General features: G+C 37.9%; 3 protein-coding genes across 3 annotated transcripts in view; 1 reads left to right on the plus strand and 2 right to left on the minus strand.

The window, feature by feature from the left end:
• Positions 1–7,300, minus strand: part of LOC110068357 (uncharacterized) — a 50,932-nt gene extending 43,632 nt beyond the window's left edge. The window contains exons 1-7 of the mRNA XM_089285354.1: positions 6,649–7,300; positions 5,765–5,901; positions 4,492–4,555; positions 3,061–3,152; positions 2,300–2,418; positions 1,795–1,887; positions 1,081–1,193 (exon numbers count right to left, since the gene is read on the minus strand). Of these exons, the coding sequence (XP_089141480.1) occupies positions 1,081–1,193; positions 1,795–1,887; positions 2,300–2,418; positions 3,061–3,152; positions 4,492–4,555; positions 5,765–5,901; positions 6,649–6,789 (759 nt within the window). The 5' untranslated portion in view covers positions 6,790–7,300. The remainder of the gene's footprint in view (positions 1–1,080; positions 1,194–1,794; positions 1,888–2,299; positions 2,419–3,060; positions 3,153–4,491; positions 4,556–5,764; positions 5,902–6,648) is intronic.
• A 621-nt stretch (positions 7,301–7,921) lies between these two features.
• Positions 7,922–11,205, minus strand: LOC149115930 (uncharacterized; the record flags this gene model as incomplete). The annotated part of the gene is made up of 2 exons (XM_089285729.1): positions 7,922–9,600; positions 11,073–11,205. Coding segments are annotated over 2 exons (810 nt in total), but the record flags the coding sequence as incomplete, so codon positions are not given.
• A 3,836-nt stretch (positions 11,206–15,041) lies between these two features.
• LOC149115931 (uncharacterized) overlaps positions 15,042–15,304 on the plus strand; it is a 902-nt gene continuing 639 nt past the window's right edge. The window contains exon 1 of the mRNA XM_089285730.1: positions 15,042–15,060. Within this exon, the coding sequence (XP_089141856.1) occupies positions 15,042–15,060 (19 nt within the window). The remainder of the gene's footprint in view (positions 15,061–15,304) is intronic.

Genomic DNA, 15,304 nt, shown 5'->3' on the forward strand with positions numbered 1-15,304 from the left:
AATTCCCCGAAATAAGTCACTTTTTTAACCATCATGACAGCTCTCTAGGCCGTTATGTAAATGCCAAGTCACGCAAAAGCTTAGAAATTCAAGCGTAGTGAATCACAAAACCAAGAACCCATTCGGAGCGAAAATTTGTATGAATATTAGTTTTCAGCTGCTCTTATACCTCATTAAAGTAAAATCTCAGGAAGGTCGAAAGTTTTGTAGTTTGAATTTTAATGACGTCATGTCAAAACCAGCTATAGATTTTGCCTCGTTCCAAAGTGGATAGTGGCGGAGATCTGGGTACGGGTAAGTCCCAGACTTCATCAGCTGCAGCTACTAGCTCACTGGTGCTATAGTCAGGTCAGTTGACAGACAAGGTTTCCCTGGATCATCGGTTTTGGATCCATTCCTTAGCTGACCGACCAACCAACCGTAGTCCATATCGTATTCAAAACCAGGTCAATTAATTGCCGCTTTACGAAAACCAAAAGGTCTGTTTTGCTACGGTTCAAGAAATCAACTGTTTTTTTTATGCTCGGAGATATATTATTTGTTTTTATTATCTAAAGCGCGAGTTTTTTCAAAAGGATTTCCAGCCGTGAGAAAAGCCATAATTGGACGTTTAAAATTACGATAAATATTTCACTGTGATGACATCGATGACGTTATGTTTGAAATCATGTTTGACCCTTTAGCTGTACTTAAATTCGTTGGTGTATGATCGAAACATCTTCGGATCTTCATCGGAATCTTCGGTTATCTTCAGACATGTTCGTAAAATGTTCGGAAACGTTCGCGCGGCTTTCCAACAACTTTTGGAATATCTTCGGAAAATTGTCAAAAACTTCGTTATTGGTATATTTACATAATAAATAATACATCATTGCCTGTAGACATAGAGTTCAACTTTACATCTCGCTTGTTCGCCGCACTTACATGTGAGATATGAAGCTGAACACTTGAAGAGAAATTCCATATATAAGCGTGTCCATGTATTATTCTCAGTCTATATATTTTGCACTTGTCTAGTGATTTTTCACTGTACAGATGCATTGATCTCGAGTTGCTTAGTTCATGAATGATATTAATTACCTTCAAACAGTAAGTATAAGTCTTGACAGCCTCTTCCTCCAGATATCCTACAAATCTGTGGCAAAACCGTGGGCTGAGAATGTAAGCTATAAAGAAAAGGTTTACGAAGACACCTGAAAATAGAGAAAAAGATAAAGGAATCAACCTAACAACAAAATTTAACTTGTATTTTCCCACTATTCTGCACAGCTTATGTGGAAAGTACTGTATGGCTTTGCTAATCATGGTTAGCTCGTAATCGGAGCATCATAATTACAAAGCGGCAGATGAGATAATATTCAGAAATGTAAACTGCCTTCGCTTCATTCAAATCCCTTCTAAACTCGACTCCAAAAGACACAGGAACAGAGTCAGGTAAATGATGGTACATTTATTTTCACTGCTGATATAGTGTTCGGGTCCCCTGTGGTTCATATCATCACATACTCAAGACAAAGGGGAGTTCTACATAATATATTCCATAAACAGTTACCAGCAAATTATACGTTTTGCGACGTGATACAAAGAGAAAGAAGAAAACAACAAGTAAGAACCAGCTGAACTGTGTATTCTAAGCCACTCTGTTGTCAGCTATTCAAAAAAACATGTATATTACCTTTTGATATTTCTAAAGCACTTTGGGCACATCATCTGGAATGCTATTATAAGATGTAAATTGCGACTGTCACCAATGCATGATTTATTCTTGTAAAAAGACAATACTAAAGACCTCACCTTGTGCAAGAAGTATAATCCCTCTGAATAGAATTCCAGGTTTCTTTAGTTCCAAGGCTGTCATCAAGTGCATTCTTTCATTCTCAGCCTCCTCTTTAATGTGTTTGTTGTTCAAATGGTGCAATAATTAAAATGAATATTTTCAGTCATATATTATGTGAAATAATGGGCCAGAGAGGAGGGCAAGTGATTAAGAGTGCTGGATTTGAAAACTGGAGGTCCCTGGTTCAAACCCTCTATCCTACCACTATCTGGATTTGTTCTCAGTATTCTCGATTTCAACTCTTCAACCTCATTATGTAAATAGCCAACTAGTCAGCCTCCTACCAGTTGGGATTCTTAATAGTTTAATATGTTCTATTTGCATTATTTGTCTAATATTTCTTTTACAGTGTTCCCAATTAGCACAACAGTACTAATTAAATACATTTGACACTCAAATAAAGCTATTTTTTTTATATATAAAGCTTCAAATTATTCAAAAAAAATAATAATAAAACAATACCTAACAGGGTGTGAATCCATCCATGGTCCCTTGTAAGTTTCCTGAGCGAGTGAAAATGTCGTGCCATTGCTGCTATCATACCTGGGACCCCAGCGACTGTTTCCAACATGATGATGCGACTAAATTGAGAAATGGCAAATTCACAACCTTACAGTACCGGACAGAAGGTGTGGGAAGTCTCAATAAAGCCAAAAACTTTAAAGGGAAGTTTAAACAAAATGAATTTTGAGATGGGCAAGTGTCTTCAGACCAAAAAACATTCTGCATGGAGGATATATGGATATTGTTTATCCAAACGCAATGTGTATTATACCAAATGCTATTAGCAACGCATTGGAAGGACTAAGCTGCAGCTAAATAGCTTATTATTATATTTAATGGCTCTCCACCTCTCGGTCTCTGCAAGTGTTGCACCCCATTCATGCAAGAGGATAATGTTATAGGTAAAATATTCAGCTTGCATGAGACACAACATAAAAAGATAATTGTGCACACATTGTCAGCTAGCATAGTGTATTTTACAATATGAGTTGTAACTGACATCTGGGCCAATGAGGTACAAAGACTTAAGGGCAAAAGACCTGACATGGTGATTTCTTCTGGTATGTATCATTCTAGTTCATAAATAATGAACTTAACCATAACTTGCCTGAACTACATAGAGACCCCAGAACTCTAAAAGTTCCAAATTAAAGTACCAACTGGTCAATTAACTTTAATTTGAGTAACTTTCTAACAAATAAGACCAAAAATTTGCTTACTTCAACCATTTGTTTTCAGTCATCTTTCCAACTTTGTACAAGGAAACAATATCAAATCCCACCCTTAAAGTTTGCACACAGCCATAGGCAAGCTAAAATCAAAATCAACAATCAGATGATGGGGTCACATATTTTAGTCATTTGGTTTTTAGTTTATTTTAATTTAATTTAATTAAGATAACTATTGATGGGCTGACCTCAAAATTCAGAGCCACTAGCAGTCTTTATTGGCAAAATCACGGATTTTGCCATGAAACTGATTTTCAAACATAGTAGTACAGTGGAACCCCGCCTTGCGACCACCCCGTTAATACGACCACCTCGTTATTACGGCCACTTTATTCTGGCCCGAAAAAAAGCTGTCAGTCATTTTCCTATTTAAAGAACCCCTTTGATATGATCACCCCGTTAACGCGATCAATTTTCCATGGCCTTAAGGTGGTTGTATTAACGGACTTCCACTGTACTATCAATGGCACTTTCTTTTAAACTGACACAAACTTGAAACTGACAGGTCAACATTTTTCATCTTTACCCAGTAAATAGCTTTTTTGTATTTCCTTGGAGCTAAGATTTACTAAGTTAACAGTTTTAATTTAAAGTCACTCTAAATTTTAAATATCAACTGTACATGTCCACCACACTTATGACATCACTGAAGACAGATTCCAAAATGGTCAGGTGTCCTTTCATAATTCATCATCTGTAGAAGTTCTCATTAGCTGGAGAAACAGAGTTTGCCATTTTTTAGAGCATGTTAGAAAACAGCCCTAAGAAAATACACGCACTGATTGGTTAAAAATTGTGTTTCTATAACTCGATAGAAACACAGAACTAGCACGAGCTGTTGAGGTAATGATGGTGCGAGGAAAGAAAATTTACATTTTGATAATCAAAGTTAACAAGTTGTTTTCCTTTTTTTGGTCGCGGTGTTTTCTAAAAGAAATAGAAAACACATTCTCTGTGTTTCTATCAAGTTATAGAAACACTCGTGAAAGTTTGAGAGAACTTGAAAAAGCTGTGGAAACACTCGCCTGCGGCTCGTGTTCCCACAGCCCTTCTCGTTCTCCCAATCTTCCACTCATGTTTCTATAACTAGATAGAAACACGGTACATGTTTTCTATTTCTTAATTATAATATTGTACCAAAAGGACAGCCCTGTTAACAACTGGATCAAATGCACATTTCCCCATCCAGAGGCCTAAACACTTGATCATCAGGCAAATCACAATTCCTACTGGCATTACATGTACACTACAAGGTAGAGAGAAAGCTCTACTAATGAAACTGTTTCAGTCTGTCTACAATCTAGCCCAACTAACTCACCATATTGAGCTCATCTACATGTACGAACTAGGTTAATATATAGGATGTTTGGGAATTAATTTTACAAACCATATTGTGTATCTTATGAAGATGTGTAAATTTACCTTGTCAATCTTTGTTTTCTTTTCATGATGGGTAATCTCAACACTGTTGACATCCCGTTCTGACCTAAAAGAAAACAATCAGTAATGGATAAAATTATATGTATTATGAGAATTTTATTATTAATAACAAATATTAAATATTTACAATCCCAAATATTTAAGAAATAATATTTATTTAATAAATTAATAAATGTTAAATATTTATTATAATTATAACAAAAAAGAATACATGTAGAAGAGTTCAAAATGAACATACAAATTTGTATGTTCATTTTGAACACTTCTATTCTTTTCTTGTAAAATGCCATAAAGTCAGTTCTTCTTGACATTAGTCTTGTTTCACACATGACTGACAGATAATCTGATGTTCATATTAAATTCAAGTCAGATCAGTTTACAAAATAATACAGTGTATCATTCTGCTCAGGCTCAGGCTCAGGCATAATATTTTTTAACCCGCTGACGCCAGTGTGCCACCCGTATCCGCCCGTGACTGGCGTTAGCTTTGTTCCACTTCTAACATCATCACCTTCGACCAAAATTAGCATCACCTATACTCAAGTTCTCACTCAGCAGCAGAAAACGATCTCTCCAATGATACCCAGAGTGATTACACATGGACCAATTGAGCACTGTTGCATCAACTTTTACCGGTAAATGGCATACAGATCAGTCAATATATAATAGCAGAGCTCCAGCGGCCTGAAGGGCTGCTAAGCAGGGAGCACCATACTCAAAAGAACCCAAATGAATTGCTTTTCTCGTAGTCATCATGGCTAGTGTTACTGCTCGTAGGTGCATATGCACGACAACAACAACAACAGCAAAGTCACGTAACATGGTGGCCATACTCCAGCTAAAAGGTTGACCAAGACATGCAACCTTGGTTTACAGTGTATATCTTTAGTATTGCAATTGGACATCCATGTTATGGTCAATCGACCCTGTCAAAACACTTTGTTTTTTTCAAGTTGACCGCTGCCCAGGTACCGGTTTTCAATTGGATTGCAGGTTCAAGCCAGGTTACTTATTGTAATCTGGAGCTCAGCTTTTAGGCTTGGCTAAATCTATATATTATTTACTTAAAACACAAGATTGGGTTTAACAAATGCCTCATAACTCAGTGCACCAAATACATGCCAGGAATTTTTCCTCCACCCTTTGTTGTAGACCAAGCATTTATATCAGAACAAATTGGCATTTATTTGAAGCTCTGAATTTAATCAAGAAAATATGCATGGTTAAATTAGCGATAATTTATTTCAGCACTTACCAAATGGGATGTGGCATGCGGTAGACCTCATTCCCCCCTGTCTCGTCACCATCTCCTGATACTTTTTTCCCAGCTCTCTCTTTAAAGTGTGGTAAATCCTGACGTGATTGGACACCACAAGTTGACAACAAACATACCTGGTAAAAAATATACAAATTTATCTGAATAATTTAAATATACTTTAAGGACATGAATGATCATCGCAGTTATATACACAACTTAAGCAGCCATGAGGATAAATCCTGAAAAAAAAGTATTTTTAAAAAAAAAAAAAAAATTCATGCTTAAACAGGATTTAGAACCCATGACCTCTACAATACCAACTGAATTATCAAATGAAGCCAAATGGGAATTGGTCATGTTGTGAACTGTAAATTATACAACCGTAGATGGCCAGGGAGGGGGGGGGATGGTAGTGAATATATGAAAGATCATGTATTTGAACTGATCATTCATGTCCTCACATCTTTCTCCACAGTTAGTCAGTTTCAGCTTCTTGTAAGCTTTATAGTTTTTTTTACATATTTGTCAACAAATATCTGACTACAAAGACCATTTTACCTTCATTTCACAAAAGCTACCTTCTGCTTTTAAGTTTAACAATCCTTTACAATAAATTTGTTTTCGTTTCGCCATAACATAGTAAGAGACCTTAAGTCTTTGGAGACTTAAAGTCATTCTCAACTTACAACTGAAATACGTCTAATTTTGCCCTCTTGAATTAGAAAACAAGCTTACATAAGATATGCACGAAATCTCATCTCGTTTAACTTTTACGAACGTCCCTCTCAAATTGACTTGGCCTATAACTCTAATTCTTTTTCTACATTTATAGCACCTACTTCTAGTAATACTTCAAAGAACTAATTCAAAACACAACTTACAGTGCCTGGGAATGCTTGCCTGCCCTGTGGAACTTCTAATAGCCCGCCATTTTCATTTCCAGAGCGAGTCAAACGAAAAGAAGACCTGAACAAAATTCGAATTGGTAGAGAAAAAACCCGTGCAGACTTCGAGACTAACATTGGAGAAGATAACACCGCAGAGAAAAAAGTATTTTCAAATAAACTACTCCGTTCGGCCAAAACGGAGCGAAATAACTTGTCCTTGAATCGAGGCGGACTTGTTTACATGACACAGATAACGTGCACTCTTTGAGGGTTGCGTGACTAACAAGACGGTACATCTCTCTTCGTTGCTTATTTTGGACAGAACTGACAGATAAATGAATAAAAATATCGATATCCATTGCTTGGTCGTGTAATTGTTCAAAACGATGTATCATGATAGCCCTACAAAAAGAAAGTTGCAGATAAAATAGAAATAAGGTTGTCTTTAATTTGTACAGTACAAAAATGGTGTCACAGACCAACTTACAGGTAGCAAAATTGATGATTTGCAATCTATTGCAAGTAAGGCAAATTAACAGTATGTGAATATATGTATGTTAACATGTATATAGTGTGCAGTATACAGTATACATGTAGGTCACTTACCTGTTTCAGATTGACCCGGTAAAAATGCTGTACAATTCTGGTTATAAGTCCTCCCCCTCCCCCCCCCCCCCCCCCCCACTGTGCCGGCCACCTCCCCTTTAATAAGACCTCCCAATTGTTGACCCCATTATCTTCTCTTGCTTCATTGACATAATTACTCTCATTAAGTATGGGACAAATAATTTACTATCTTGTAAATTACCATTATGGAAACTGTTTAATGTCTACCATATCCCACACATTCTACTTATATGCCTGTGTGCCTGCCATAATGGAGGAAGCTTCATTCAACAACCTCCCTACTTCGTGCATATGTTTTCATGCTTGTGCCTTGTGTTTCTTGCTCGCAAGTAGTTAAAAACGTCTTTTAATACTGCTGGTTTGTCGAGGTATTAAATAACAGCTGCCTTTAACAACACAGAAATGCTGTAAACAAAGGTTTGACAAGCAGGCAATGTACACTTCTGCATTCAAACTGTGACATCTGTCACCCCGTGAAACATGCAAGTTTTTGGAATGAAAATGCAGTTATACTTTTTTTCAACAAGCTTCTTGTACTGTATAGGTGAGGGGATTCGCACATGGAAACAAGGCAAGGCTCCACTGCACACTGCAGCAGTGTCTGCAATGCACAATAAAAAAACATGAGACAAAAACAGCATTGTGACTAACATTAATTTAATTCTCAACAAACTTACATTTTATACTGATTACTTCAGCCTCTAAAGCACAGGTAAATAATATAAAGGCAAAAAAAGTAAACCCAATATACAGAAAAATTACTAAAATTATTGGTTTCAAAAAAGGCATATGCACTATCCCCAAAATGACTATGTTAAATGATCAACTAACTCACAGACTTAACTCTACAATAACTAAATGTATTATCCTACTTTAATTCTGATCACACGGGGATGTCATTCTTATGTCACCAAAAATATGGACCTACAACAAGATTGAAACAACTTATTAATTTTCTACAATACTTATCTGAAATGTGTTTAAGAATCAATGACCAAGTCAAGTTCAAAGCTAATAATAATTAATATAATAATAATTATATTGAAATATAATTAAACAAACCAGATTGAAGTTCAAAACTCACTTCCATATTTTTACTTGTCAACTGATTAGGTGAACTGTTACCATGTTTAAAGGACGCAAGAGAAGTTCTTAATTACCTGCAAGGAGGTCAATCACTCGTACTAGACCCATCTAAACATGGGACAACTACAAATAAATGAAAAATGTATTGAACTACCATGATTAGCACTTGAGCTCTCAGAAGGAAATATTAAGGAAACCCTTTGGCTCTCAATGACTCGAATGATCCCAGGCAGGCAATTGCATGAAGACATGAAGACATGAAGAATCAGTAATCAGCTATCATTGCCCACAATGCGAGATATTCACACAAGACTTAAAAATATCACTTGAATGTGGATGAGAAGTTTGGGCCCTGTAAGTCACAGGCCGTACCTCCCGTTAGGACCACATGAATTTTAAAATACTGTCTCACTTGTCTGAATTTGAACATCCGAACGAAAGTGAAAACTTCAAAGACCATAGCATGTGTTGTTCAATCACAAACTGACGAAGCTCAACTTTGTTAATTTAACTGTTTTACAATATAAACATGTACATGTAAGATACCCTAAAAATGTTAAACATGGACAATATTCTTTGGGAGCATGGACTTCAAGGAGATGATTTCTTGAATCATCTCATTCACTTGAAGCTTTAACAACTGGTTTTCTTGCTCCAATTTTGATGCCCTTGCAAACAAGGTATGCTGTCTTTCCTTCCTTGCACGACGAAACTTTCTGGAAGCCTGGTTGTTCCTTATCCTCTTCTCTGAAGCTTCATCACTACAAGAACCACCAATTGATGAAGGAGAACCTTGGGAAACATCAAACAGTGCTGATGCCTCCCCACCCAGCACACTTGAATGTTTACATGCTTGTTGCTCAATCATTTCTATATCATTGCTTTCTGCATCATCGCCATCTCCAGGGTTTGGCAAATGGTCAGCCAGAACACTTCCACAAATGCTAGCAGCCTGGTTACTGTCTTCCACACATATTGGCCCAACCCATTCCTTATGCACCTCTTCACCACAATTGAACAACTCAGTATTTGCAACCCAAGATTTCCCCAAAAGGTGTCCCTTGCAACTCTCCCCTGGTATCAACTTCTCGAGTTCAGCCACCTGGTCAAAGAACGGTTCTCCAAGACTTGTCTGGTCCCAGCCAAGATCTGTGGACCAGAAGCTTCCTTGGTCTAGAAGTGGGCTCTCGAGAAGATCTTCCTCTGTTTTGGGGGAGGCAAGGTTGGCAACCCCTAAATTTACAATAAATTAACACATTACGGGTAAGAAGCTTACATAGCCTTATGTTAATACAAAAAGAATAAATACAGTATGATGATGGACATCAACATATTCACTTGCTCCCTACTAAGTGTCAAGTGGAAGTTTAGGTCAGACCTCTCCCATCCTTGCTTACCCCTTCTTCAATTATGTCCTCTTGGAATTTGGCTGTCCCAAAAGTAACTTAACTCCAGTCACTGCAGTTTACAGTTACCAAGATGTGAAGATAACAACATAATTTATTACTTTAAAAATGAAGAGAAAACCATTAATCAATCAAAATGAAGCTTTCTCCTACCTGTTTTGTTAAAATATCTGCCTATCTACATTTATGATTTCAGAAGAGAGAACCAGAATCATTGGAACAGGGCCGCCCAGTGTTTTCAGATCTATTTCAACTTTGTCGTGACTACAAGTGCAAACTTCCTCTTCTAGTTGAGTTCCATTCTCAACATGAAGTCAATCTTATTAAAATGGAGCATTTTGCTTTTCATCAAAAATGCCCTGCACTTATGTCCAAAATGTGATTCTCCCTATTCTATCCCCCAGGCTAAACATCCAGTTGACATGAATATGTCAAGAGCTTCAAGGCAGTTTTGATTAGACAGTAGAACCCCACCTTACAGTCACCTCATTATTATGGCCAGTCTTTTGTCACGGCATAACACCCATAAATTTTCTCATAAGAAAACCCCATTAATGCGGCCACTCTATTAATATGGCCAACAGTCACATTCTGAAATCCCGACCTGTATAATCCTTTACAATTCAGGGCTGTCAATAAGGGCCATAACCCATAACAACTGCTACAGCTGAGTATGTTTCACGGGCCCTTGATGTTACGGGTGCACTCATTTGCAATTGATACCATTCACTCCAAGGGTAACAAAATTTGTTACGGGTGTGCAGATCAAGACTACAAGTGAATCAAAACTTAATGACAGCCCTGTAATTTTACCCCGTTAATATGGGCACTGGAACCAGTTATGTTCATCTATCGATTGTTAATAACAACAATCTTTATCTTCATCCAGTTAACATACTTTTTTACAGATAGAATGGCCCATGGATAGCTAGTGCTAGTCTAGGAAGGCCAGTCTATAAAGATCAAATTACAAACGTTTTTACTAATAGATAGATTACAAAATCACAAAATTTAACTCTATTAATAATGTATGTACTGACTGAAGTTTCAACTTTTTTCAAAAATAATATCTGCTTTGTGACGTCTGTCAAGATGACACTCAAATAGACCCGTCATGAAATTTGACCCTACCCCGTTAATACGGTCAAATTTTCCATGGCCCTTTAGTGACCGTATTAAATAGGGTTCCACTGTAATTCGCCCTACTTGACCGTCACCAAGGTCAAGAAATGGGCTACAACAATACGAATTTGCTCCACGAAAATACACGTGAGCCTAGAAACTAAAAAGCAAACTTACCATTGTCAAAGACGAGGCTTGGATTCGTACAGAGGCGAGACACAGAAAGTGTAGCCGCTGGTGACGGAGGTTTCCACGTGGCCTTTGAAATCGACTCCAGCCGCCATGTTGTCTTTCGTGTTCTTCGACTGGTTCAAAGAAGGCATGACCGTACCCTTACACTTCCCTTTCGGACGCCCAGCAGAACTCTTCAGGTGCATTTCGCGTTCAAGACTTAGGGTAAACAACAAACTTCGGATTCTGGACGAGCCAAACCGTGAACAAATCTTTTCACAAGGGAACTCTGAGACCAACACTCACAATGGTGCAACAGGAAATACGAGTGTCTGTCGTGAAGTACTGGAACTAGTTCGCGTCCTCTTTTTGGCCGCGTTGTATGATGGGATGAAAATAGGATCTGGGAAAGGACTGGGAACTACCAAATTCACGAATTTGATTGGCTGAAATCAATATTGACCGCGGTCTAGATTTTCCCATCTAGACCGCCATCTAGACCGGTTTCATTTTGCGTTGAAAAAGTAGCAAACTAAAATACAAAAATGTTCACCATTTTCTTTTATTTTCTTCTCAATCATTTATGGAAGTACCAAAAAGCCTGATGGCCAAAAAAAAAGTAAGAGGCCGAGCAAATTTCGGCAGGTTTAGGTTAAGCTCATCGCCGTTCGCAAGCGAAATATCAGCAAACCAGTTATACTAGTTATATTAAACGAATTAGAGTTTTCTTCTTTGCCATATAATAAACATTCTTACTAACCGAGCTAAGTCGATCTGTATGGGAGAATGTTGACCTCGGTCGTGTGTACAGACCTCACTGCGTTCGGTCTGTACTCACGACCGAGGTCAAGATTCTCCCATACAGACCTCAAGCTCGGTTAATAAGAGCTAAATACAAGTCGTAAGTTTATCCTTTTTAATTTTGATTGGATTGATGAACAATACGCTTATACCATATTTGGAATGCTAAGCACCAGGACTTCTCCCGTAGTGGCGGGAAAGATATCAAAGATGGCTGACATCGAAGCAAGTTTAATGGAAGGGACAGAAAAATTCAAAAGGTAGGTTTGCGTCAAGATACCTGACTATTTTTGAAGAGGTTCGTTTTAAATAAAGTTCATTAATCCAATCAAAATTCGAGTATTGGATCGAGTTTTGTTTTGAATTTTCTACTCTTCACTTGAATAACGGACTATTGAAACGAGTAATGAAATCAAATTTCAGATAATGAACTCATTCATTCACCCTTGACAGGAACGCTTGAGCTGTTTTGACGGTAAACCTAGTAGTAGAGCGGCTAAGACTCAATTCAGAAACTTATCTAATGGAAAAAACTCACCCTTCATCGCATGCTCGTAGTTATATGCCAAACACTATGTTTCTTTGACTGATTATCCAGTTCCAAATGATTGTCAAACCCGCCCACAAAATCCTCAGGCTAACCCACAGAAAATGTCGAAGTAAGCCCAATATATGAATACTTCCTCCTCTTTTATAGAAGAATAAATATGGCCGTTCTGAACTGTATCAGGATCAAATCTTCTCACATACCATTTACCTTTACAACAAGAAATTTGATTGGCTGCTTATAGTAGATCCAATCTGATTGGTGTGACATACATACATCTCTCACTCACTCACTCACTCACTCATCTATTGACCAGTCCATGACATACCCCGACGCGCCGACTAAGAGGTATTTCTTTTTACAAAAACATAACTAAAAAAATGATTTTATATTTTACCTACGAATCTCGCGATACTCTAAAATCATTTTCCTTTGTTTCTTAGCGTCAAAACCATCACGAAATGGAACCTCGGACAGGACGAAAAATTTGAAACAAAAATTTAAAAAATGGCCGTCGTGGTTCACGTTCTCCGGACAACGCAGAATTTGGTCATTTGCTGTTTTGCAGAAGACGGCAAAGAAATGTACCAAGAATTATAACGCACTTGCACAGCCATTTTTCTGCTCATTAAACCTTTTTGTTTAACGACGGTCACGTTGCCGTCGTGGTTTTCTTAAAATGCTGGTTTGAACCTAGGAGTATCAGTAGTTCGTGTAGTGTGATCGTCCGGGTGAGGGTAGTTCTGAAAAGAACTGTTGTTGGTGACTGACGTTTCGACAACCTGAGCGGAGGTCATCTTCAGAGTCAAGTGAATAGTGTTTGTTAGTCGATGATGTTATAAGTCTGGTCTGTTGAACGTGATTGGACAGTTTAGCCATGATGGTATTGGCTGAAAGGCTCGTGTATAGTTTGTCATCAGTCATTGGTAGGTTTCGATCCGTCTATTGTTAGTCAAACTAGTCGGGTTTTGGTCCGTGTATTGTTAGTCAAATTAAGTCGGTCTGTTAGAAGTCCGTTTGTCGGTTTCGTTTCCGTCATGGATAAGTCGTTTGTAAGGCGCCGGTAGTTTTTGACATCTGTTGAGAGGCGTTTGTTCTAGCTTGAATAGGCTTGTCACTTCCATTTCATAACATAAAATGTAGGGGTAACCACGCGTTTTTTCAAGTTATTGATCTTTTTTGAAAACCTTTACGGTGCCTGTTACATTTTTTCCTGTCGGGAGAACTCGAAAAAGCTGTGGAAACACTCGCCTATGGCTCGTGTTCCCACAGCATTTCTCGTCCTCCCAAACTTCCACTCTTCTGTCAATTTAACAAATTGACGTCAGTTTTTCATGGGCCTGTCCTCTTATTGATGATAAATTGCGTCATAACATTGTCAAAGTGGCTGTGGAACCACGAGCCGCAGGCGAGTGGTTCCGCAGTAAACTTTGACAACATTATGACGCAATTTATCATCAATAAGAGGACAGACGCATAAAAAACTGACGTCAATTTGTTTTTTACAATAACAAGACCCTAAAATGGTCAAAAACCGGGAAGAAATGAGAGGAAAAGACGCCGTAAATTTGCCGTAAACAAACATAAGTGAATTTTATTCAAAATGACGCGAACATTGTCAATAGCTGGTTTTCACATGACGTCACTAAAATTCAAACAACAAAACTATTGATCTTCCTGAGAGTTTACTTTAATGATGTATAAGAGCAGCTGAAAAATACTATTCGTACAAATTTTCGCTCCGAATGGGTTCTTGGTTTTGTGATACACTACGCTTGCATTGCTAAGCTTTTGCGTGACGCGGCATTCGCATGACGGCCTAGAGAGCTGTCATGATTAATAAAAAAAGTGACTTATTTCGGGGAGCTTGGCTATCTGAACAGTTTATATCTTAGAAAAAGTATTATTTTAATGTTTTAGAGTTTCTCGAGGAAAAAATTCACGCTTTTGTAGCAAAACTCAGTGACATATGTTTCTGGTGGTTTCCGGCCGCCATGTTGGTGCCCATACGGATGGGCACCAGCATGGCGTCTCCATATCCCCATACAAATCTCTGTAAATTTGGGTAAAAAATTTCTTCACATATCTCGCATAAGAAAAATTACTGTGACCAGAATTTTGGCGAGAGTCTTTGCATATTTACCTTCTTTTATTTCCCAGATTCTGGACTTTATCTATTGACCGGTTTTGTTTTTTATTTTGATCTATTTTGAATCGCGTGACACTGAAAACCAGCGATAGCTTTTCGATTGGCTACTTAAAAAAGCCCATAAAATCTCATTGGTTAAAAAGTTGACAGTTTGACAGCTGAAAGTTGAACTTGAAAGTTTGCATAAATTAAAATTTTATCCGTCTGTACTCTTATTGATAAAAATGAACCGCTCAGCGCGCGAGAAATTTGACAGTTATGGTAAAAAAAACTCGATAGAAACACGGTACATGTGTTCTATTTCTTCAATAAAACATGGGTTTTTGACCAATCAGAGCGCGCGAAGGGTCCTATCTATATTATAACTATAAAACAAAAAAATTTTGCTCCGCGCAAAAAGGCCTAGGTACGAGTCTTAGCGCTACAGTGGTACACAGGACATTTAGGTAGCGGTTTTCACTGTAAGGTTGCGTAAGAGATGACAACAGTAGACGAAGGTAAACTATTCATTCTTTTCATTCCTTCATTAACTGTCTTCCTACTCAACAAGATTGTGTGCTCCTGTGGACATACCGGCATGGCTTCAGGAAACTTGTTCACGTAAAATGGCAATCTTGCTCAATGTTTAAACAAACCTCGCCGTATCCTTTTAAAGCCTCCCTCGCATTCGTAAAAGTCAGCAGACCTGACGCGAAGTGGATACAGCTCAAACTGAACTAAACGTCGGTTGGGAATTTGAAA

The sequence above is a fragment of the Orbicella faveolata genome, unplaced genomic scaffold (genome assembly GCF_042242905.1).
Source record: "Orbicella faveolata isolate gen_17 unplaced genomic scaffold, um_ofav_v1 contig_13, whole genome shotgun sequence".
NCBI lineage: Eukaryota > Metazoa > Cnidaria > Anthozoa > Scleractinia > Merulinidae > Orbicella > Orbicella faveolata.